General features: G+C 35.1%; 1 protein-coding gene across 2 annotated transcripts; it reads left to right on the forward strand.

Moving 5' to 3' along the window:
- The first annotated feature begins 142 nt into the window (after positions 1–142).
- LOC113043027 (protein phosphatase 1 regulatory subunit 12A-like) lies at positions 143–22,877 on the forward strand. 2 transcript variants are annotated; one of them, XM_026202123.1, is made up of 24 exons: positions 143–476; positions 9,650–9,780; positions 9,990–10,108; positions 11,423–11,579; positions 11,889–12,033; positions 12,418–12,492; positions 13,580–13,662; positions 13,775–13,968; positions 14,051–14,154; positions 15,363–15,560; positions 16,247–16,359; positions 16,449–16,634; positions 16,712–16,807; positions 17,671–17,761; positions 18,170–18,289; positions 18,689–18,782; positions 18,885–18,955; positions 19,040–19,096; positions 19,244–19,266; positions 19,351–19,414; positions 19,504–19,608; positions 20,578–20,628; positions 20,719–20,769; positions 22,021–22,877. In XM_026202123.1, the coding sequence occupies exons 1-24, from the start codon at positions 201–203 to the stop codon at positions 22,105–22,107; spliced, it is 2,691 nt and encodes an 896-aa protein (XP_026057908.1). In that variant the 5' UTR covers positions 143–200; the 3' UTR covers positions 22,108–22,877. The 2 variants fall into 2 exon arrangements, with proteins under 2 accessions (XP_026057908.1, XP_026057909.1); XM_026202124.1 differs by having other exon boundaries at positions 16,271–16,359.
- The last annotated feature ends 412 nt before the right edge of the window (positions 22,878–23,289 follow it).

Below are 23,289 nucleotides of genomic sequence, written 5' to 3' on the forward strand. Positions count from 1 at the left end.
CAAATGGCGATTAAAAAAATGGACCCTGTGGTCCAGGGGGACATTTATGTTTTGTCGAACCTCCCCAGCGATTGATTCACAAACCCGAGTCAGCTCGAGTGAATCATTTAAAAGATCGGTTCGAACGAACGATTCGTAAGTGAATCGGACATCACTTGTCTGATGCACTGAAACTCCCCGAGAGAGACCGAGGGTGGAAGATGGCGGCCACTGACCGTTCCCGGTCCGAAGCGGCGAAGCAGCGGCGACAGGATCAGCTGCAGCGGTGGCAGGGCTCGGAGACAGACCGGACCGGAGCGGAGGCGAGGAGCCAGGGCCCCGCTCCCGGAAACAGACGGGCCAGAGTGCGCTTCGCCCAGGGAGCGGTGTTCATGGCCGCCTGCTCCGCCGGAGACCGGGAGGAGGTGGCGGAGCTCCTGCGACAGGGAGCTGATATCAACCACGCCAATGTAGACGGTCTAACGGCGCTGCATCAGGTAACGGAAGCGTGTTTGCGTGTTCACACTCAAGTTTGACTCGGTTTGGAAACTTTGGCCAAAGTTCACTAACTTTTCTCGGCGCCGTTCTCAACTTGTGGGTCGGTGACAACCAAAATGATAAACAAGAGAAAACTCTTAAACACCTAGTTTATATCGGCCTGAAAAGTTATCTTTGTGTTCAAGTTAATGTAAAAAAAGAATTACACTGCTTTATGCAAAAAATAAATAAATAAAAATAAATAAATATGACGTTTAATAATGTAAATGATGGAAGCATCAAGTAAAAAGTATTGAAATAGCTACTGAATGGGTGTGTAGAGTTTAATTATTGTTTTTAACTTTATTTGAATAAAGGTTACTCAGTTTGACAAAGTGAAAAGATTACTTTTCGTAAAAAAGTAATTATATGTGATATTATTAAAAACTTGAAGTGTACAGGGTCTAAAGGGGTCTTCTAGGTTTTAGGGGTTTGTTGTTAATGTTACTTGACCAAAAAAAAAAAAAAAAAATAACATAAAAAAAAAAATCCATAGTACTTCTGCCAGTTTGTGTGTGTGTTTGTTTTAATTTAAAAGTACATTTTTCTTAGACCGCAGAGACAAATGTGACTTTTAACCTCACGCTTCTGAGTTTCTCACAATTGATATAAAATATGTATATTTCCAATTCTTAGATGGAAAAATCTGATTTGTGAGATATAAACTCATATAAACTAATCTCAGAATTCAGAGAAAAGTGTCAGAATTGGGAGATAAACTTGGAATTGTATGATGTAAATGCAGAGTTAAATTTTTTTAGAATTCAGCGTTTTTTTCAGAAATTCTGAGTTTTTCCCCAGAATTCAGAGTTTACATTTCGTAATTCTGTGTTTAAGTTGCAGTTATCTTATTTTAACAGATTTATTCCCCCGGCTGAAACAGGCTTTTATACTGTACATTTTTGACGTTAAGCTGCACAAAAAATAACAAAATTACTTAAATTAAAACAATTAACAATAATTAACTTAAAACAAATTAAAACATATAAATTGTAGCAAATTCTTGTATAATTCTAAGTATATTTTTGATCATAATAGATCCTGACAAAAAAAAAAAAGAGCATCACTGATCTATATACAATACATAAAACATGCTAAAAAGTATAATTTGGTTTAACTAGTTAATTTTAGCAGACGTAAAAAGGTTCTGGTTTAAACCTAAAGTGACTTTGAAACGTTTAAGTCTAGAATTGCTTTGGCTGTTTTTAGTCCTGATGCTGAATGCTGTGTGTGTGCTATTATAATATGACAAACTGTATTTCCAGGACATATTTAGTTTTAGTGGTCTTGTTTTGCACGAAGGCCAGTTGTTGGTTTGTCTTGCTGGCGTGGTTTTGGTTCTGGACTGGACTAGTTGTGTTCCTCTGGCACAGATGAATCTGGACTCTGTGTAGTTGTTTGCAGTACCAGGGTTGCTGTCGTTGTTTTAATGCTGTCCAGCGAGTGTCTTGGGCCCGTCACGAGTCACGTTTAACGCTCCTGACTCCACCGCACCAGCATCCAGACTGAACTGGCATAGCAAGACTTTCCTCATGTCTTCTGAGCTGTTTCAGAGAATGGCTGGAATTCACGCCGGCCTCTTTTCATCCGCTGTTTGTTTTTGTTTTTTTCCTCTCAGCTGTGTATGTTTTTTTTTAAATGATATGTTTAGGAGTGGTTATTTTCGGCTTTTGTTGTTTCAGCCTTGTGTTTCGACAGTAAAGTTTTCTTCAGAAACCAGCTTTATCTTGATATAGAGCTTTACATGAGGGAAAAAGTCTGTTTTGGTTGAAAAATGATAGTATGCTTGAGGTAATTATGTGTCTGCTTGAATCTATTATCACAAGCTTCTGTTGAAGAGAGAGAGCCACTCAAAAACAGCCGAAGGCTTTGCTCAAATCCAGGCTTGGAAAAATCTGAAGGGCATGCTTTTTTTGATTCGTACAGGTGGTCATGTGGTTACATGACGAGAGCAGCTATTGGCTGGCGCTCAGCTGATGTTCGTAGGAAGCTCAGATTGAAGTTTCACCGGTTTTCTGAAGTTCTGTGGAACGGAGGCTTTGAGTCTCACGTGAGCTCTTCAAAGTGAAGTTAGTCACCTGTGTACCACGTATTCTCTAATCTAGAAGTCATATTTCTATGGAAGCCTGCTTCTGTTACTGGATATAAAAATAAAACCGCAATGACGTGTTTTTTTTTTTTTTTTTGGTCTCACAATGTAGAATAGAATTGTAAGATATTTTTCTCTCAATTCTGATTTTACATCTTACAGTTGTTCTATTTTTTAGAACTCTTACTTTATATCTCCGAATTGTTGGTTATAACTTAAAATCTCTCCTTATTTGTAAGTCGCTATGGATTAAAGCATCTATTAAATGACTGAGATTGCAAGGAAGGAAAGTCCAAGTTGTAAGATAAAGTTTGCAGTTACATTCGTTCATTTATTCATTCACTCACAAACAAGCTTCCATAGCCTATATCTCACCCCTGAATAGAACGGAATTATATTTTCAAATGGATTGCTATACAAACACACACAAATTTAAATGTTACAAATATGTGTTAAAATTATATAAATAAAAAGCTCTTTTTTTAGGACATTAAGGATTTAGGACAGTTTAGTTATTTGTTTTTTCAAATTAACAAATATATATCATTTAATTCACACACTTTTTCTTCAAATATAATTAAATAACACACACACACATACATATATATATATATATATATATATATATATATATATATATATATATATATATACAAATTAAATATAAAAACCTTCAGTATTTATAATTTATTATATATTTAAATAGCCAGCTGTTAGATTACACATTAATTATATATTACAAATAAAAAATAAAAATATTTACAACTTATTGTTAAAATCATTGTAATTCAAGTGCCATAAGTCAATCAGATTAGCCTTCTCTAAAAACACACATGACATGGCCTTAGAAAATATTTAATAAAATTCACAGTTTACAGATAAGATTATGAAATTTAAAATGAAGCATTGCTAGACTTCTGGCTTCAGCTACACTGTGTTTCTAAACTCATATCCTACATCAACAATTTTTTTGAACACATTTAAAAAATATGTGTTTAATATTTTTATTTTTATGTTTATCTCTATTATCATAACAGTCTGAGTGATTCTGATTCGTGAACAGTAAACTTTGAAGTGTCAGCCTTGTGAACAAATGTTGATTATGTATCTAGTCAGAAAGAATCATGAGCAGAAACCTTTTTATTTTGGGTATGTCATTTCTGTCTCCATGCCAAAAAACGGGGGTGACTGGTAAGGGGTTAAAATGTAAATCAAAAGTTATTTTGATTAAAAAGACTAAAAATACAGCTAACACAAAAACATGATACCGTGTGTATGTATGTATGTATGTATATACATTGTTGGATTTATGAGATGCAGTAATACACTAGTCAGTAGTCTCTGTCTGAGTGTGTTTCTGTCCACGTATCTTAGTTTGAACTGTATTGCCATGACATGAATATGCAGAAATTCATGAGAGCATAAAATAAAATTAAACTGATTGCTCACTGGGAACACACAGCGTGTGTGTGTGTGTGTGTGTGCGCGCGTGCTTGTGTGTGTGTGTGTTTGGCTCTGGACAAAATCAGTGTCACATCCTGTCAAAGACACAGTATTGGCCTCTACACACACACACACACACACATCTCCTCCGTCACAGATAGAGTTACAGCGATGGTTTACCTTCCAGTGGTCCTAAAGTAAACAGCCGTTCGGTTCACAGATGGACAGATCTTCTCTTAAAGGTTTCTCAGAAGAAACAGCAGCTTGAGTCAGTCCTCTGCATTTATATATCTTATGTATTTTGTATATCTCAGCAAGGCAATTGTTATTATTTTCAAATGTATCATCATTTATGGAAATTGTGGCTTTGTTGCTATAAAGAACACTGTATAGCCAACTGAATAACCATATTAGATTTTAAAGTATACCATTATTAATAAATGTATTAAACCATTATATTTATACCATATTAACGTATTTTGGAAAGTTTGGACGCTGTTTGTCCTGGCTCATATTCATTTTCATATTTATAAAATAGAGAGTTCTGGTCCTAAATACTGTTTGGTTAGTACATCTTTCTAGTTTTATTATGTTGCTTATATTTTATTAAGTTTAATTATTATTAGTTATTATTTACGTTTTTTCATATTTATGTTCCTGTTAGAATGGATGCAAAAACATATCAGTTTGAGAAATAAATTATTATTTTCATGCTGTGGCTTCTGACCAATAAATGGTAGATATGTAAACATACACTTTTTGTCCAAAATAAATCAAATAAAGGGTTAAACTTATCCTGTGATATTTTCGCTTCACCTTTAAAGTTATCAGTAGTTGTTGTATAAAGTGATATTAGTAGATTATATTTTTGTATTGTACATTCCAGTTTTATTTTGGTATAATTATAGTGCTCCTTAATATTTTGGATCCGTTTTGTCACTTTCATTTTAGTTTTAGTAATTTTGTTGTGTTTTTAATTTTAAGTAGTTTTTAAAATATATTTTTATCTATGTAGTTTTGTTATTCATTATTATTGCAGTTAATAAAAACACTTTTACAAATAAAGTTTAAAAAAAAATCTGTTTTATTTCAAGTTATAAAAAGATTAACTATATTAACTATAATTACCCTAGTACATTAATATGCATGTTTATATTTCGTGTTTATTTTAATAATCGTTGTGTGTGTGTTGATGCCCTGTCGCAGCTCATCTCAATCTCGTCCTGTTGTCCTGTTGTTGCTCAGTAACAGGAATTAAATATAGTCAGAGCTCTTTAAGTTTTTCCATGCCTTCCATCCAAAGGCTTTCTCTCTCTGTCGTTCTCCAGTGAGCGCATGGAAAACATTCTTCATGCAGTACAAGCGGCTGTTGTCATAGGCAAAGGCCAGTCGCTATCTGAGTCACACACACACACACACACACACTCATTCAGTGACCCCATCAAGAACTTCACACCTTCTCCATACAGAGGTTTCCCAGTGTTCCTCAGAAACCCACACAAACACACACAATGAGGAAGGAGTCAGGAACAGAGCGGCCTTCTGTTCTCCTGCACACAGAGAGCAGAGCGAGTGCAGTGTACGTGGAAATTTCTATAGGCACTCCTCTGGGAGCTGCTCGCTTTGGCTGTTAAGCCTTTCCCCCCCGTCATGCCTGAAAACACTCATTTTATCATTGGTAAAATCACTGTAACGTGGTTTGTCTGCTGTTTGCAGTGGCATATAATGCCTGTGGATTCTAAACAGTGTACAAGCTGCACTACAATAACAAACAGTGTTTTAGTTACGTAGATATCATTATATATGATGGCTATATAAATCAAACTATAATTAAAAAGTGGCCTCTTAAATAGCTTGAATGTTTTAGGGTAATTATATATTTAAATATATTATATATATATATATATATATATATATATATATGTTTATAATATATATATTATATTATATATTTATACACTATGGTTTAAAAGTTTGTGGTTAAAACAAGTCTTTTCTTCTCATTAAGGCTGCATTTGTGTGCTCAAATCCATTAAGAACACTTATATTGTGCAATATTATTACAATTTTAAAATGTTTTTTTTTTGTGATGCAATTCTGTATTTTCAGCATCATTACTCCATTCTTCAGTGTCACATGATCCTTCAGAAGTCATTCTGATATGCTGCTCACGAAATATTTCTTATTAATATAAATGCTGAAAATAACTGCTAAATATTTTTGAGGAAACAGTGATGCAAGGTTTTTCCAACCAACAGCATTTATTTGAATTTGTTTTGTTATTTCATGAATGTCTTTACTATCACATTTGATCAGTTTAATGAGCCCTTCCTGAATAAAAGTATTGATAAAAAAACATAAAAAATATAAGGTTATTTGTAGTTCTTTCTCTATTATTATTTTTTTGCATTACTTATTTAACTTACTGACTTTATTAGCTTTACTTAGTTATTTAATAAATTCAACTTACTTAATCAGGTCAGGTTGACCATTCAGTTACTCACTTTACTTAGTTACTTTACTTACTCAGGTCAGGTTGACCATTCAGTTACTCACTTAGTTACTTTACTTATTTAGTTACTTTACTCACTAACTCGGGTCAGTTTGACCATTCAGTTACTCACTTTACGTAGTTACTTTACTAATCTTAGTTACTTTACTCACTAACTCGGGTCAGTTTGACCATTCAGTTACTCACTTTACGTAGTTACTTTACTAATCTTAGTTACTTTACTCACTAACTCTTGTCAGTTTGACAATTCAGTTGCTCACTTAGTTACTTTACTTATCTTAGTTACTTTACTCACTAACTCGGGTCAGTTTGACCATTCAGTTACTCACTTTACGTAGTTACTTTACTAATCTTAGTTACTTTACTCACTAACTCTTGTCAGTTTGACCATTCAGTTGCTCACTTAGTTACTTTACTTATCTTAGTTACTTTACTTACTCAGGTCAGGTTGACCATTCAGTTACTCACTTAGTTACTTTACTTATTTAGTTACTTTACTCACTAACTCGGGTCAGTTTGACCATTCAGTTACTCACTTTACGTAGTTACTTTACTAATCTTAGTTACTTTACTCACTAACTCTTGTCAGTTTTGACCATTCAGTTGCTCACTTAGTTACTTTACTTATCTTAGTTACTTTACTTACTCAGGTCAGGTTGACCATTCAGTTGCTCACTTAGTTACTTTACTTATCTTAGTTACTTTACTCACTAACTCAGGTCAGTTTGACCATTCAGTTACTCACTTTACGTAGTTACTTTACTTATCTTAGTTACTTTACTCACTAACTCTTGTCAGTTTGACCATTCAGTTGCTCACTTAGTTACTTTACTAATCTTAGTTACTTTACTCACTAACTCGTGTCAGTTTGACCATTCAGTTGCTCACTTAGTTACTTTACTTATCTTAGTTACTTTACTCACTAACTCAGGTCAGTTTGACCATTCAGTTACTCACTTTACGTAGTTACTTTACTAATCTTAGTTACTTTACTCACTAACTCGTGTCAGTTTGACCATTCAGTTGCTCACTTAGTTACTTTACTTATCTTAGTTACTTTACTCACTAACTCAGGTCAGTTTGACCATTCAGTTACTCACTTTACGTAGTTACTTTACTAATCTTAGTTACTTTACTCACTAACTCGGGTCAGTTTGACCATTCAGTTGCTCACTTAGTTACTAATCTTAGTTACTTTAATCACTAACTCGGGTCAGTTTGACCATTCAGTTGCTCACTGTACTTAGTAACTTTATCTTTGTAACTTTACTTACTAAGTAAAGTTAATAACACTTGGGTCACAAAAACTTGGGTCAGGCAGACTATTCAGTAACTTAGTTACTTTACTTGATTACTTACTAATTAAGGTTACTTACTTAATTCACTTAATTAGTCACTTACTTTACTCACCTTGGTTACTTTACTTTCTAACTCAGGTCATATAATTACTTAATTTACTTAGTCACTTCCTTTACTCAGTTTACTTACCTTACATAGTTTCTTTACTAACTCAGGTCAGTTTACCGTCCAGTTATCAAACTTGGACGGAAACAAATGCACTAAATACAACAATCTAAACAACTTCATTTATTTCATAAAACTTTATGTAACTATATTTATAATCAGCAGCAGAGTTGGTGGACTTGGACTCGGACTGCAATTATATATAAATTCGGTTGAACCTTTACTCGAACTTGACATAAATTTGGACATTTTGGTCTCAAGAACACCATATGTAACATGAAAGAAAAATAAGTAAATAAAGTAACAGCATAAATTTATAATAAAAAGAATAAATTTCTCATACTCAATTGGTTTAGGACTAGGACTAGAACATTAATCAGCAGTACTTGACAAACAGTATTCATTGTGCATTAAATTATGACTTGAATAAATCAGTGAATCTTTTTTATTCTTCATTGAAATTACCTGTTTTGTTAATTCAGTCAAACTGACAGGGTCAATCTAAGTGTGTACACTCATGATCTCATTCGTTTTCTTTGATGTTATAAAGTGCTGTTGTAGTGTTCAGTCATGCTACACTGCTGCTGACAAGATAGCTTGTTATTGGAAAAGCTACAGTTTTTATTAAATCACATGAGCTACTGTTAAACAATGCAGTTGAGTTAGTAATGTGGCTGCTTTTAGGATGTTAGTCCTCAACACTGATTACAACCTGCACATGTACAGTATGTGTACAGTAGCACATCCATCATGTTAACGCTTCGCTGACTAATTATTGTTTTGCCTGCAGCCAGCGGCAGCTGTGTCTGACAACTCTAGGGACATGAAAACACAGATTTCCCATGATGCAACACGACACTGGCACCAGCAGTGTTGTAAAGATGATGTCAGTAGGAAGGTCATGATGATTGTCAGTAGAGTTATTCAGACGGAGCGCTCAGCTGATAAGAGTCATGCATCACTTCATGTGTAATTGAAGATCAAAGGTTAAGGGCAGTGTCTTATGCTTGAAGAATGCATGTACAGTCTTAAAGCTGCAGTAGGTAACTTTTGTAAATATATATATTTTTACATATTTGTTAAACCTGTCATTATGTCCTGACAGTAGAATATGAGACAGATAATCTGTGAATAAATCAAGCTCCTCTGGCTCCTCCCAGTGGTCCTATTGCCATTTGCAGAAATACATCACTCCCGGTAAGAAACAACCAATCAGAGCTGTGGTCCGTAACTTTGTTTGTGTTCAAAATGTAGAAAAATGTATATAATAAGCGAGAACACCATGAATCCATTTTCCAAACCGTGTTTTTGGCTTGTCCTTAATCAGGGTGCACCTATAATAAGTGTTTATATTCGGACTATTTTAGATTGCTTCGGGGGTACCGCGGCGGAGTAACCCAGTACCTTTGTGATTCTTCATAGACATAAACAGGGAGAAGTAGCTCCGGCTACGATGTTCTTCCGCAAGACGCTAGTTTTAGTGAACAACAATAGCTCTAGTCCAAACAACAATAATTTGTATCATATTGTAACACAATTTCAGATTTTTGAGTTTTGGTCAGAATTTCTCTTTGTTATTATGCATGTTTATGTTGATTAAACACATTTTCTGGTTCTCTCCTCAGGCCTGTATTGATGAAAACGCAGATATGGTTGAGTTTCTGGTGGAGAGCGGCAGTGACGTGAACCGAGGAGACAATGAAGGCTGGACGCCCCTCCACGCCGCGGCCTCCTGCGGCTTCATCCAGATCACAAAGTCAGTAACCTAGTGAGCTGCCTACCTAGACGACATGCTGCTGCCTTCTAAGATGCCTTGTGCCTGAAATTCATATTTTATTCCGAGTACTGATCACTTTAGCTAAATCTAATTAAAATGCATCTTGCAATCTTGTCAGATTCTATTGGACTCTATGAGTCATTGCAGCATTGTAATGTTTTTTTTTTCTTTTTTTCTACCTTGTGCAGGTACTTGATCGAACACGGCGCTCATGTGGGAGCGGTGAACAGTGAGGGAGAACTTCCTCTCGATGTGGCTACTGAGGACGTCATGGCAAGACTGCTTAAGGCAGAGATTAAAAAACAGGGTGAGAGATTCACACCCTAGATTAGAAAAAGAGAAAGATTGTGGAATGAAAGAAATAATAATTACAATAAAGGCAAAAAATACATCTTAAAAATAGTTAAATATTCGAATCGTAAATTAAAAGATAAAGCTTAAAATTGACCTGTTTTTGTAAAAATAAATATTTCTTGTTTTTCCTTAAAATTTCTGATATTGAACTGCAACATTTCTTTACAAGATTCCCATTTGAACAAATGCAGGATCACATTATCTGTCTGAAAAGCTCCATCTGTCTGATCGTGACCTGCTGTGTTTGATCCTATTAAAACCTTAGTCTCACAGAAGCTAACTGTGTGTGTGTGTGTGTGTGTGTTTATAGGATGTTTGGTGTTAACAGTAACAGCATGTGAATTTCCCACATCAAGGACTTAATTAAAAACACTGGAGCTGCGCAGGGGTTTTATAAACTTCCTCCTGCTGCTTGTTAGGTGTGATCGGTTTTGTGAACGAGGGTGTGTCTTTGTGTCCTGAAGAGAATAGTTCACTCAAAGGTGAAAATGTGCTAATAATTACTCATCCTGAGGCCATCCAAGATATAGTTTGTTTCTTTATCAGAACAGATTGGGAGAAATTTAGCATTACATCAGTTGCTCACCAATGGATGCTCTGCAGTGAATGGGTGCCGTCAGAATGAGAGTCCAAATAGCTGATTAAAAACATCACAATAATCCACACCAATCCAGTCCATCAGTTTAATGTCTTGTGAAGTGAAAAACTGTGTGTTTGTAATAAATAAATCAATCAATCATCTGTTCATATTTCTCTCCTGATTCAGACAAGACAGATTTTTCAATGGAGGAAGCAATATTATAGATAGAGGACTTGCATTTAAGTTAAAACACCTTAAAATGATGGATTATTTCTTACAAACATGCAGCTTTTCACTTCACAAGACATTAACTGATGGACCGTGGAGTGGTGTGGATTATTGTGATGTTTTTATCAGCTGTTTGGACTCTCATTCTGACGGCACCCATTCACTGCAGAGCATCCAATGTTGAGCAAGTGATGTAATGCTTCATTTCTCCAAATCTGACGAAGAAACAAACTCATCTACATCTTGTATAATCCTGAGGGTGAGTACTCTTTCAGCAAATGTTCATTTTTTGAGTGAACTACAACTTCAAGTCCTTATGAGCAAACTGATCTTTAACAATAAAGTCTCACGGTCCTTTAAATTACCTGTAATATAAAACTTTATCTACTAAATGTAAAAAAAAAAGTCCTTTGCTGCCTGGGAAAGCATGATAACAGCTGTTCTTGAATGATCTTTCAGGTATAGATGTGGATCAGGCCAGGAGAGAGGAGGAGAGAGTGATGCTCCAGGATGCCATGGCCGTGTTGGCAGGAAGTGCCTCTCTGGTCCCTCATCCGAACACTCAGGCCACAGCGCTGCATGTCGCCGCTGCTAAAGGATACATCGAGGTCTTAAAGTGAGTGCAGCGAGACACGTAACACTAACGTCTTTTGAGACATTTTCAAGAATCATCATGCATCTGTTTTTGGTAACACTTTATTGTACGGTGTCCTTGTTCCACGTTACATCTACTTACTATTATAATAACAATTAATTATGCATAATTGCATGCCCTAATCCTAAACCTAGCCATATAGTAAGTACATGTAGTTAATTGATCTTACATACAATATAATTACACTGTAACAAGGGCACCTTAAAATTAAGTGTAACCCTGTTCTCTAGCTCTCCTTTCTAAGCATCTTTGTGTTTCTTTGCTCGTCAGGGTGCTGTTGAAGTGTGGGATAGACGTGGACAGTCGGGACAGTGATGGCTGGACGGCTTTTCACGCGGCGGCTCACTGGGGACAGGAAGAGGCCTGCAATCTGCTGGCTGAACACATGTGTGACTTGAACGCTGTCAATAATGTGGTACGGGGGTCTGTTATTACCCTAAACGGGTTTATTTTACAACAACGACAGGCTGAGTGGACATTTATAGTGCATGCATTAAAAATACTATAGTGTTTTTGAAACATACTATAGTAAAGTGTATTATACTGTGTATATTTAAGTATTTATAACACTTTGTAAATGAAAGCTACAGCATACTGGGGTATAGAGAACTGTAATGAATACTGTAGTATACTTTAGTTTTTACTACAGTAAACTGTAGTGTATCGTAGTAGAATATAACCTATAGTAGTACAGCACTGGGTAAAGTAATTTGTTTAGATTAGTATAGTTGTTATATAAATATAAAATCTTGTGAGTAACCAGTTAGAGTCAAGTATTCGTTGTGTATTTGTGTCATAGGGGCAAACTCCACTCGACGTAGCTGATGAGAACATCGCTGATAACTTGGAGGAACTGCAGAAGAAGCAGGACGCTGTAAGTTTTGCTTGTGTTTATGTCTGCTATCTTATCACCTTTGGTTTATGTTTTAAGAATGCTTTCGCTCTGAGCAAAGGAGCAGATATCTTTTCTGCATGGAGGTCCAAAAGAACAGCAGTGTGTTTTCTGTGTGATATACGGAGCCAAAGTTATCAAACACACCTCCGTTTGTACTTGACAGAACTGCGTGTTCAGTCTGAGGAGATTTCAAGGAAGTGTGTGCAGTTAAGGTTGAATGCATCAGTGGTGTTTTTAATAGGAAGTCAGATTATCAGCATTAATGCCCTATTACCGTGTAAGCATGAACGACTTTATTGCAAGTTGCTAGTTTGATAGGAGAGTAATGAGTCATTTAAAAGAATTGAATCTCAAACAAGGGCACAACCTAGATCACACATATATATATACTGTGTGTGTGTCTATATATATATATATATATATATATATATATATATATATATATATATATATATATGTTTACATTATATGTGTGTTGTTTGCACACACATGCATATATATATATATATATATATATATATATATTTAAGAAAAACATGCAATGCATATATAATAGATTATATGAATATAAAAATATAAATGTAAATATTTTCCAAATATATACTGTATATATATACGTTTTATTTGTATATGTGTATTTTATATTATATAAATTTTATTATAAAAATTATAAATTTTTTTATTTTATTTTGTTGTGAAAAATGACTTATATTTTTGAAAGTTCCTGAGAGATTTACCCTTATTTATGGTTAAAAAAAATGAATCATTGATTAATTGTGTTGTGAAAATAAAAATAATAATAATAAAAAAAGCAAACAAGTACTGGAATAAATAAACAATTATTATTATTATTCTAAAAATATATTTAGAATATATATAAAGAAATAAAAATGTGCTTCATGCAGTATATAATTTATTTTTTCTTTCTTTTGTGGTGATATATGACATTCTTGACTATTTCTGTCAGAATTCAGACCCTTATTCATGCTAAAATAAAAAGATGAGGTATAGTTATGGTTGAATTCTTTGTGTATTGATGTTGAATTGTTGTTTTTGTCTCCTAAAGATGCGTTCAAAGAGACAGAAGATGCAGACGGCCGTCATTGAGACCAGCCCACCTGTTTCCCTGGCTCCAACTCGCCCTCGCAGGTAACATCACATACAGAAACTGATTCATTATGGAATATTGTGAATGTTCAGTATATAGTGTTACATCACATGACTTTTTCTCCGCTCTCACTGATTTTCACGCCACCTACAGGACGTCCATCTCTCGTATGAGCAGTAGAGAGAAGATCACCCTGCATGAGCGAGAGAAACATGCTCCGCCCACACTCCAGACTCCGCCCACAGAAGAGGACGAGGAGGAGTCGACGCGCACAGCCAGCCAATCCAAACCCTCCAGCAGCTCCAGTTCAGAGGAAGAGAGCGAATCAGAGAGTGACGCTGAGTCAGGTGACCAAACCCCGCCCGTTTTTGTTCAAGAAATCCAAAAATCACATGAGCTCACTGATCATTTTTGTCTATGTCTTTTCAGAAAAAGCAAAAACTCGAGAAATTATAAACAACTTGAACAACAAACGCAATGCAGCGCCCGCAGTGAGCTCTGTGACCAGCACTGCCCTTAACCAGGTTAAAAAGGTGACCAGAGACCTGCTAATCTTAACCTGCTTCAAAACTGTTCTTTTTAGTTAGTTTTTGGCCAATTTGCAGAAATTTTTTTGTCAATTTGAGCTTTTATATCCAGAAAGATTTGGCAAATTTGTGGCTTTTGATTAAATTATTGATGTTGACATTCTGAATCCAGCTGCAGCACAAGTGTTTGAGAGCTGTTTAACACAGTTTCTGTAGTTCAGTGCTTCTATAGACTATAATAGTCACAAATCAATTCATGTGGCCACTAACGGCCAATTCTGCAGCCAAAAAGTGTTACTTGAGTGGCTGATGATAATACAATTATAAGAATTATTAGAACTACTAAATACAAAAAAAAAAAAAAAAAATATTGCTGTGGCTACATTTGGAAGTTTTAATGAATTTATTATAATTATTTTGGAGTAAAAAATAATTGTGAAAATATAATAGGTCCTATTTATAAAAAAAAAAAAAGGTTAAAAAAAGTAATTTAGTTTTTTATTAGTTTTGAACATGTCTGTATAATTTTTATTTATTTTTATTTCAGTTTTAGTTTGAGTTATTTTAATACATAAAGTGAAAGTAAATGAAAATGAAAAATTATGCTTTGGCAACTTACTAAAAAAAAGGGTTTTATTTCATTTTATTTAATTTCAAATAATGAAAATTGGTTGTTCTTTTACTTTTTACCAAAAATAAACCGAATAATGTACCTATAATAAGTCTAATATAATAGAATAGAATATAATGCATATAACATTGATCAAAAACAGAAACATCATAACCACCCAGCCCTTGTGCATATTAATGTGTAAATGAAAAATAAAGTGCGATATTGGAAAGTATTTTCCGGACTATAAATGACACTTTTTTCCATAGTTTGGCTGGTCCTGCGACTTATAGTCAGGTGCGACTTATTTATCAAAATTAATTTGACATGAACCAAGAGAAATGAACCAAGAGAAAACATTACCGTCTCCAGCCGCCAGAGGGCGCTCTATCACTACACTGAAATCATATAGCGCCCTCTCGCGGCTGGAGACGGTAATGTTTTCTCTTGGTTCTTGGTTCTAAATGAATGCGACTTATAGTCCAGTACGTCTTATATATGTTTTTTTCCTCATCAAGACGTATTTTTGAACTGATGCGACTTATACTCAGGTGCGACTTATAGTCCAAAAAATACGGTAATATAATGTGTGGTGTGTTTGCAGGCTGAACCCGTCCGGACCTCGGTGACAGAGGCTCCAGGTTCCTGGAGGACGTCTTTGCGTAAAGCAGGAAGTTCTGTGACTCTGGGCTCGGCCGGGGCCTCTGAGCCAGCCACTGAGGCCCCCAAGGGCCCCGAGACCAAACTGGGAATGTCACGCTCTGCATCCAGTCCCAGACTGAGCTCTGAATCTGACAATAAGGTAACATACACACACACACACACACTATATCTATACTGTATAAGTGTGCGCAGGAATTCTGTCACTGTAATTATATCAATAAATCTACTTCATATTATTATAGAAATGTTTTCTCAATTAAATATTTAATGTATAAAATAACCGTGCGATAAGGCCTAATGTCGGACAGTGCAGTAAAAACATTTTTTTTTTTTGTCCACTTTTTTTTTTTTTAAGAAGTTAAGTCTTTTATTCATCGAAGATGCATTAAGTTGATCAAAAGTGACAGTAAAGACATTTATAATGTTACAGAAGATTTCTATTTCACATAAATGCTGTTCTTTTCATTACTCGAAGAATCCTGGAAAATATTGAAAGTGCTAAAAATTGCAAAAACCTTTTAGAAATGTTAGAAAGACTGGAGCAATAATGCTAAAAATTCAGCTTTGCATCACAGGAATAAACTACATTTTAAAATATATTTTATATATATATTTAAATGGTAGTAATATTTCATAATATTACTGTTTTCACTGTAGTTTTTACTCCTTTTCTTTCAAATATATAATAAAAATAAATCTAAAAATATATATATCTCATTTCTAAAAGGTGTTAAAAGGGTATCACAAAACAGATAACTGATTGCTCAAAAATGGTACTTTCATTCCCAGCATGTTAATCAGAAAATATATTATATTATACCTCAGAGTGATGTCATTTCCTGTGTTCAGGAGCCCAGGTTGGCCCGTGTTCAGCCCACTCCGTCCAGACGGCTTTTCAGCATCAGTGACACCAGCACTACCCCCGACAACTCCAGCAGGTGAGACACACAGGAAACACAAAGACTGCTTCCTGTTCTGAGAGTCTTCCACGCTCACCCATCCTCCGTGTGTGTGTGTGTGTGTGTAGCTTGCTGAGCCGCAGCTCTTCATACACGCGTCGATTGAACAGCCAGTCCAGCGCTGAAGTGTCGGCTCCGAACCCCTCGTTACCTCGCAGCTCGTCTTATGGAAGGAAACTTGACGACCCCTCAGTGACCTCTGGAACCACGGCAACCTCTGGACTGAGTCGCTTCAGTAATCTAGTGGCTCAGAGGTGTGTGGGTCTCTCCGATCGCGTGTGATTTGACCGTGTCTGTGTTGTATTCGTATTATCTGGTGTGTCTCTCGCAGGTCGGCTCAAGAAGAGGCCGAAAAGAAGGAGCCCGTCTCAAATTCTGTTACCACGACGAGCACATCAGGCGAGACGGAGACCAAACAGAGACGCAAGTGAGTGTGTGATGATTTACACACGACAGAGAGCTAATAAACCTCCATCCTGAAGGAAAAAACACCTCATACTAGCCTGAAGTGACTTTTGACCCATGCACTTTCTTAAAACACTGTGAATGATGTCTGTCTGTGTGTGTGTGTGTGTGTGTGTGTGTGTGTGTGTGTGTGTGTGTAATTTTTTATTATATATATATATATAATTTTTGATATTGTTGCTGCACAAATGTTCTATCTCTATAAAATAACAAATTACATAATTTAGATGAATTTTACTGCTTTCAAATCGATTGATTGTGATTTGATCAGATCAAAAAAAAGCAAATGTTTACACAATATATGTATGTGTAATATATATTATATATGATTTATATTATATTTAAATATATTTTACATATATTTCTTAAATATCTTTAATATAGCCATGTATGTCTTTTATTTTGGATGTGATTAATCATTTATTTATATATTTATGTTAATGTGTAAAAAAGCTATTTTTAATTTACTGCATTTTTACTGCAAAAATTATATATATATATATAATTAGTTATAAATATTTATCTTTTTTTTTATAGTGTTTACATAGTTTGATTTAATTTTTATTAAAACAAAAAAAATTATTTATATTTAATACTAATTTATAATCAGTTTATATATAATATATATGTAAAATAATAGTATATATAATTTCTTTTATTACATTTAATAATCAGTTTATTGTTTTCAGCTTTAAATAGCTTGATCAAGGTCCAGCAGCTGGTTGTCTAACCCATCTAAACCAGTTTGGTCCAGCTACAAGCTAGTTTTTAGCTGTGTTTTCATTGTTTTAATTGGCTGAAGCTTGTGTTTATGTGTGTGTGCAGGTCCTATCTGACTCCAGTGCGTGATGAGGAAGCAGAAGCTCAGAGAAAAGCCCGATCCAGACACGCTCGTCAATCCAGACGCTCCACGCAGGTCAGCCTGGCCTCATGACTGTTAAAAATCATATTCATTGATTGGAAAAAATAAAAATACAATAAAAAATATTACTTTGGCAACTTACTGAAATAGAAATACTGAAAAAAAAGCTATAGGTTCGTTAATAATATATCAGTAATAAAGTAACACTGCTTTTCAACCAAACCACAAATATATATTTTGACCGGTAAATCAGAAACCAGCTATTAGTGCTTTCTCAGGATTGCTGGGAGAAATAGGGTGATTTATATGTGGAATATGCATTAAACAGTCTAAGGCTCTATGACCTTTAACCCTGAGCTCCGACCTTAACACAGGGCAAACACGTGTAGAGCGGTTTTGTGTTTGTGCGCAGCTGGAGTCCAGACGTCCCCGTGTGACTGTGTGTGGTGTTTTGCTCTTCAGGGTGTTACTCTCACAGACCTGCAGGAAGCGGAGAAGACAATGAAGACGGAAAACAAGGGGAAGGAGAACAAGAAAGAGGAGGAGGAGAAAGAAGGGAAGCAAAAGAAGGGAGAGGAAGGGGTGAGAAAGGTTGAGTTTAATCCAAATATCTGCATTTGTTCTGCACCAGTCAGAAATGTAAAGGTTAAAGGTCAAGTTTGGCGGGGTTTTTTTTTTTGATGTTATAGTACTTTCTAAAACTGAATTGATGCCTGAAAAATAGCAGAGGAAGAGAATGTCTGAGAAACCTGTTTGGAAACAGTCATTACCTGTGTGTTTGTGTGTAAATATATGTATATATTTTGTGTGAAAAAAAAAAAAAAAATATATATATATATATACATTCATAAACAAAATACATTTTATATATTATTAATAATATTTATATATGCAAAATATATATATATATATATTATCAGTCCTTATTATTTACATATATTAAATGAATAATAATATATTTATTTATTTATGTCTGCACAGGAAGTGAGCTGGCGGTCTCGTATTGCTAACCTGCAGAAGTCAGATTTGCTGGGGCTCACACACCCTCCTGGTGCTCCACGACCTGACAGACAGGGTGACCTTTCACCTTTGACCCTTATCACTGGAGTTCATGATACTACACTGGTGTGTTGAGTCGTGTCATCGTCTGTAACTCTGTTTCTGCGTTGTGTGTCAGATGCTGACAGCGAGGAGCGAGCGAGGGAGCGCAGGAGAGCCAGAGCTCGGAGGAGAGGGAAAACAGGAGAGGTGAGGAAGACGAGGGGGACTCGGGACTGAAGCAGGAGCTCAGAAATACAGAGCGGATTTAAGCATTTCCCTTTGTGTTTTCAGAGCGATGACAACGACCCCAGTGGAGAGGAGGAGAGTAGCAGTGGGCGGGACCCACAGGTCTGACCAATCAGCATGCACTTGTTAAATGATTGACAGTGATAGGATTTTAATGAGGCGTGGCAATATACATGATCAGTTTAATATAAGTTTTGCATGTGCTTATGGTTTCTTCCTGACGGGAGATATTTTGTTTTCCTCATGCAGACAGACAGACACACGAGCAGCAGGTACAAGTCTGACCTTTGACCTCTCACGTTGTTTGGCGACGTCTGCGTCCTTCTCATTCTCTCTCGGTTTTTCCTTCCTCTCAGGTCTGATTCGGTCTTGAATGACTGTATTCTCACGAGGGGATCAGAGTCCAGAGACTTTAAGAAGGTCAGCAGGGGCTTGTGGTTTGGCTGATTGTGTTGGTTGGAGGTGTGTGTGTGTGTTATGTCTGTATCCTGTGTGTGTGTGTGTTTCAGTTGTTCGACGAGATGTCCAGAGAGAACCGCCGTCTGCAGTCACAATTATCAGACACACAGAGAACCATTTCACTGACCCGAGTGGAGCTGGAAAAGGCCACACAGGTGCGCACACACACACACACACACACACACACACACACACACACACGTCAGATTACTGTGATTGCTAGTTCAGAAATACTTTACTTATATACTTTTTGTTATCTAGTAGGAAAATTAATACTTTTGATCTAGTATATAAAGGCATATCCTGACATCCATTTTTCTATTTTTAAAGCAGAAAATAAAAAATTCACAAAATAATTTTTTTAAAGGCATCTAATTTCTTAATGCTTAATTTAATATTTGACACTAACAGTATTAAATATTAAAGCATTTGGAAATTACAAAAAAATACAAAGGTAATCAAATGTCAAATAAAAATGATAAAAATAAAAATATAAGTGAAGTCGCTAGACATTTCAATGCTGCTTTTAGAACTGTTTTATATACTATTACTATGTATGTAATATATATTACATATAATACAACTTAAGTTAAAGAATTGAGTCATTTTAGTTGAAGCTTATTATATTTCTATAAACGAAAATGTAAATATAATAACAAAAACTACAAAAAAAAATAATTCTGTACATTTTCGTTACTAAAAATAAAATAAACTTCAACTAAAATAAAATATTGTAACACACTTAAGCTTATTTTATTTATTTCATTTAGTTTGATACGACATACTCTACTAAAGTGAGTTAAACTGAAATAATTATACTTATGATGTGGACACATTTCAGGGAAAAAAACTCACTTTTTGAAATATATGTTATATATATCAAGTAATGTCTAAACATTTGTTATATCTTCATCTGTATATACATTTTTATTTAGAATTTGAATTTTTGTTTCAAACTCTGGTTGTATATTACTAATAAATATTGTAGTAAAGGTAGAATCTATATATATATGAATTTATAGATGTACACATGTATGAATGACTACTGTAGAAACTTTTTCCTCTAATATCAGTGTGATACCAAATAAGAGTATAATTGACTCCTGTGTTTGTGTTTTTAACAGAGGCAGGAGAGATTCACGGACTGCACGGCTCTGCTGGAAATGGAGAAGAAGGTGAGTTTACAGAAGGAATGAAAAGCACATGGAAGAGACGTTTTCAGTCTTGTGATGTCACTCCACATGCTTGCTTTCTCTGCGTTTCAGGAGAGAAAAATGTTAGAGGTGCGTGCCGCTGAGTTGGAAGAGGAGTTGAAGGTGAGAGCATGTGATCACGGAAGGCTTGTTCTGATTGGCTCTCTTAAACTCAGTTCTGGATGCTGATTGGCTGAGAGGCTACTGAATGCATATATTAATACTTTATCCCCGAGAGCAGTTTAGCCAACACAAGTAAAACCAGTTTAACGAGGCATTTGTCTTACACACTTACCAGGCATGACAAATATGATTAATCACACTTCTGCCATGTTAATGTGAGTTTAGTCACCTGGTTTCTATTTCTAGCTTTGCTCACAGTGAAATCTGATTGGTTCTGTTTCAGTATATTAATCAGTCATCAGCTTCTGTGTTCTGGCTGTGAGTTTGAAACCGATCAAATCGGCTAAATAAAATAAAATGTAAAGCAAAAATAAAACATTACTATTAAGTTTATGAATTATTATTAATATTATTGATTTGATCCATTATTAATAATATAAACTTGACATAAATGATAGCACTTGGTCAGTAGTCGTAGAAACAAATCCAAAAGAAAAAGTTATAAGATAAAAAAAAAGAAAAAATGTATACAAAAAACTAAACAAAAACAATATTGTTAATATAATATAATATAATATAATATAATAATATATCACAATAACCAAAAGCTCATGTTGAAGCCACACAAAGTGTTTGGAAAAAATGTATGTAAAAAAAGAAAATAATAATAATGTCAAGTGTATTAATTATTATTGTTAATATTTTTTTTATGTAATAAAAATAACTGACAGTCCCTGGTCAGTGCCCAATCAAACTAAAAAATAATAATATATTTTTTTTAAGTATGTATATGGGTATTAATTATTTTTGTTAATCATGTTTAATACATCATTTACAGTCATTTGTAAGTGGTCAAATTAAATTAATTGTAAAAGTTTTGTGAATTGTTATTAATATTGATTTTATTGATTAATTGCAATTAATAATTGATAGTGCTTAAGAGTGGCCAATCAAACTAAAATGTCAAACTAAAATAATATAATATATCAAGTTACATATAATATATTGAATTGTATGGACTACAGTTTTTCGAGCTGGACGGCTCCTGTTCACTGTATTCTTACCTCATTTGGAAAACTGCTGCTTGAACATTTTTCAAAATGTCATCTTTTGTATTTCCTGTTTCCTTGGTTTGGAATGACAAGAGGGCAGTATTTCTACTTTACTGTGAGCTGTCCCTTTAAAAGCCTCCTCTGACAGCTGTAAAGGACTGAGAAGAGTGTGTAAAGAGTGTGTGTGTGTGTGGCACAGGTTTTAGGGGATCTGAGAGCCGACAACCAGAGGCTGAAGGATGAGAACGGCGCGCTCATCCGAGTCATCAGCAAACTCTCCAAATAGAGCGAGAGGACGAGCAGAAGACCGAGAGAGAGAAAGAGAAACAGTCCCACCCCGACATCCTTCCCCAGAGCCAAAGAAGGGAAGAGAGGAACAATGTCACTGTTTTATGACGGCTCACAGTTAGCCGTGATCTTTTACTTTCCTGTGCGTGTGGCGTGTTTGAACTTCATCCAGCTTCATCAGCGGAGCTTCAGATTTCTCTCTCTCTCTCTCTCTTTCTCTCTCTCACACACACACACACACACACACACACACACACTCGTATAGGGACGCATGCACCATGCACATCCCATAAGCGTGAGCACACACACTCCGCACACATTCCACGAGTCTCAGGCAGCTGAAGTCTGCAGTATTTTTGCATCTTTGCACAAACACACGCATCCAAAATTGAGAGGTTCAACCCTAAACTCCATTAAAGGTGGTCTGAACATGTCACTCCAGTCCATCGACTCCAGAAACCAGCGCGACAATCATTCGTCCAAAACACGCCAGTTATGCTATGCATCATTTTTAAAGCGACACTTACGGCCAGCCATGAGGAAATGTCTGTTTTGTGGTTTTTACCTTTGTTTGAATCATCTGTGCTCTCGGGGTCTTCTGAAGCAAGGGCAAAAGCTTTGTTTATTGTGTAAATGTACAAATATTACGCATTTGAACTCATAACGCTATAAACTGTAACTTGTTATCAGCTCCATTTTCTCCACGTGTTGTTTTTCTAATATATTGAATGAATGTTGGCACTTAATAAAATATGTGTGTTTGTAGACTAGTGCTTGTTTTGTTTTTTACATTTTGCTGTTTATTGTGTGAGGCGGCAGTTTGTGTTTTATTTGAGAATTAATTGACATAACTTACAATCCTTGGTCAGTGGGCAGTCAAAGCACTTTAAAAGAAAAATATTGTTCATTTCAATTTGACAAAAAAATAAAAATGCATATAAAACAAATAATATAATACTTAAAACTAAAATATAAAACCAAAATAATAACTTTAATATTAATAATATAATTAACATAATTGACCTCCGCTGATTAGTGGTCAAAATGTAAAACTAAAGTATAAAATGTAAAAAGAACTATATTAATTTTATTTTGCGTTTACTGTATGTTCATATTCAGAAACTGAGTACATGTAATCTGGATTAGGTAATTAAAAATAATTATAAATGACAAAAATTAC

Source organism: Carassius auratus, chromosome 25, assembly GCF_003368295.1.
Source record: "Carassius auratus strain Wakin chromosome 25, ASM336829v1, whole genome shotgun sequence".
Taxonomy (NCBI): Eukaryota; Metazoa; Chordata; class Actinopteri; order Cypriniformes; family Cyprinidae; genus Carassius; species Carassius auratus.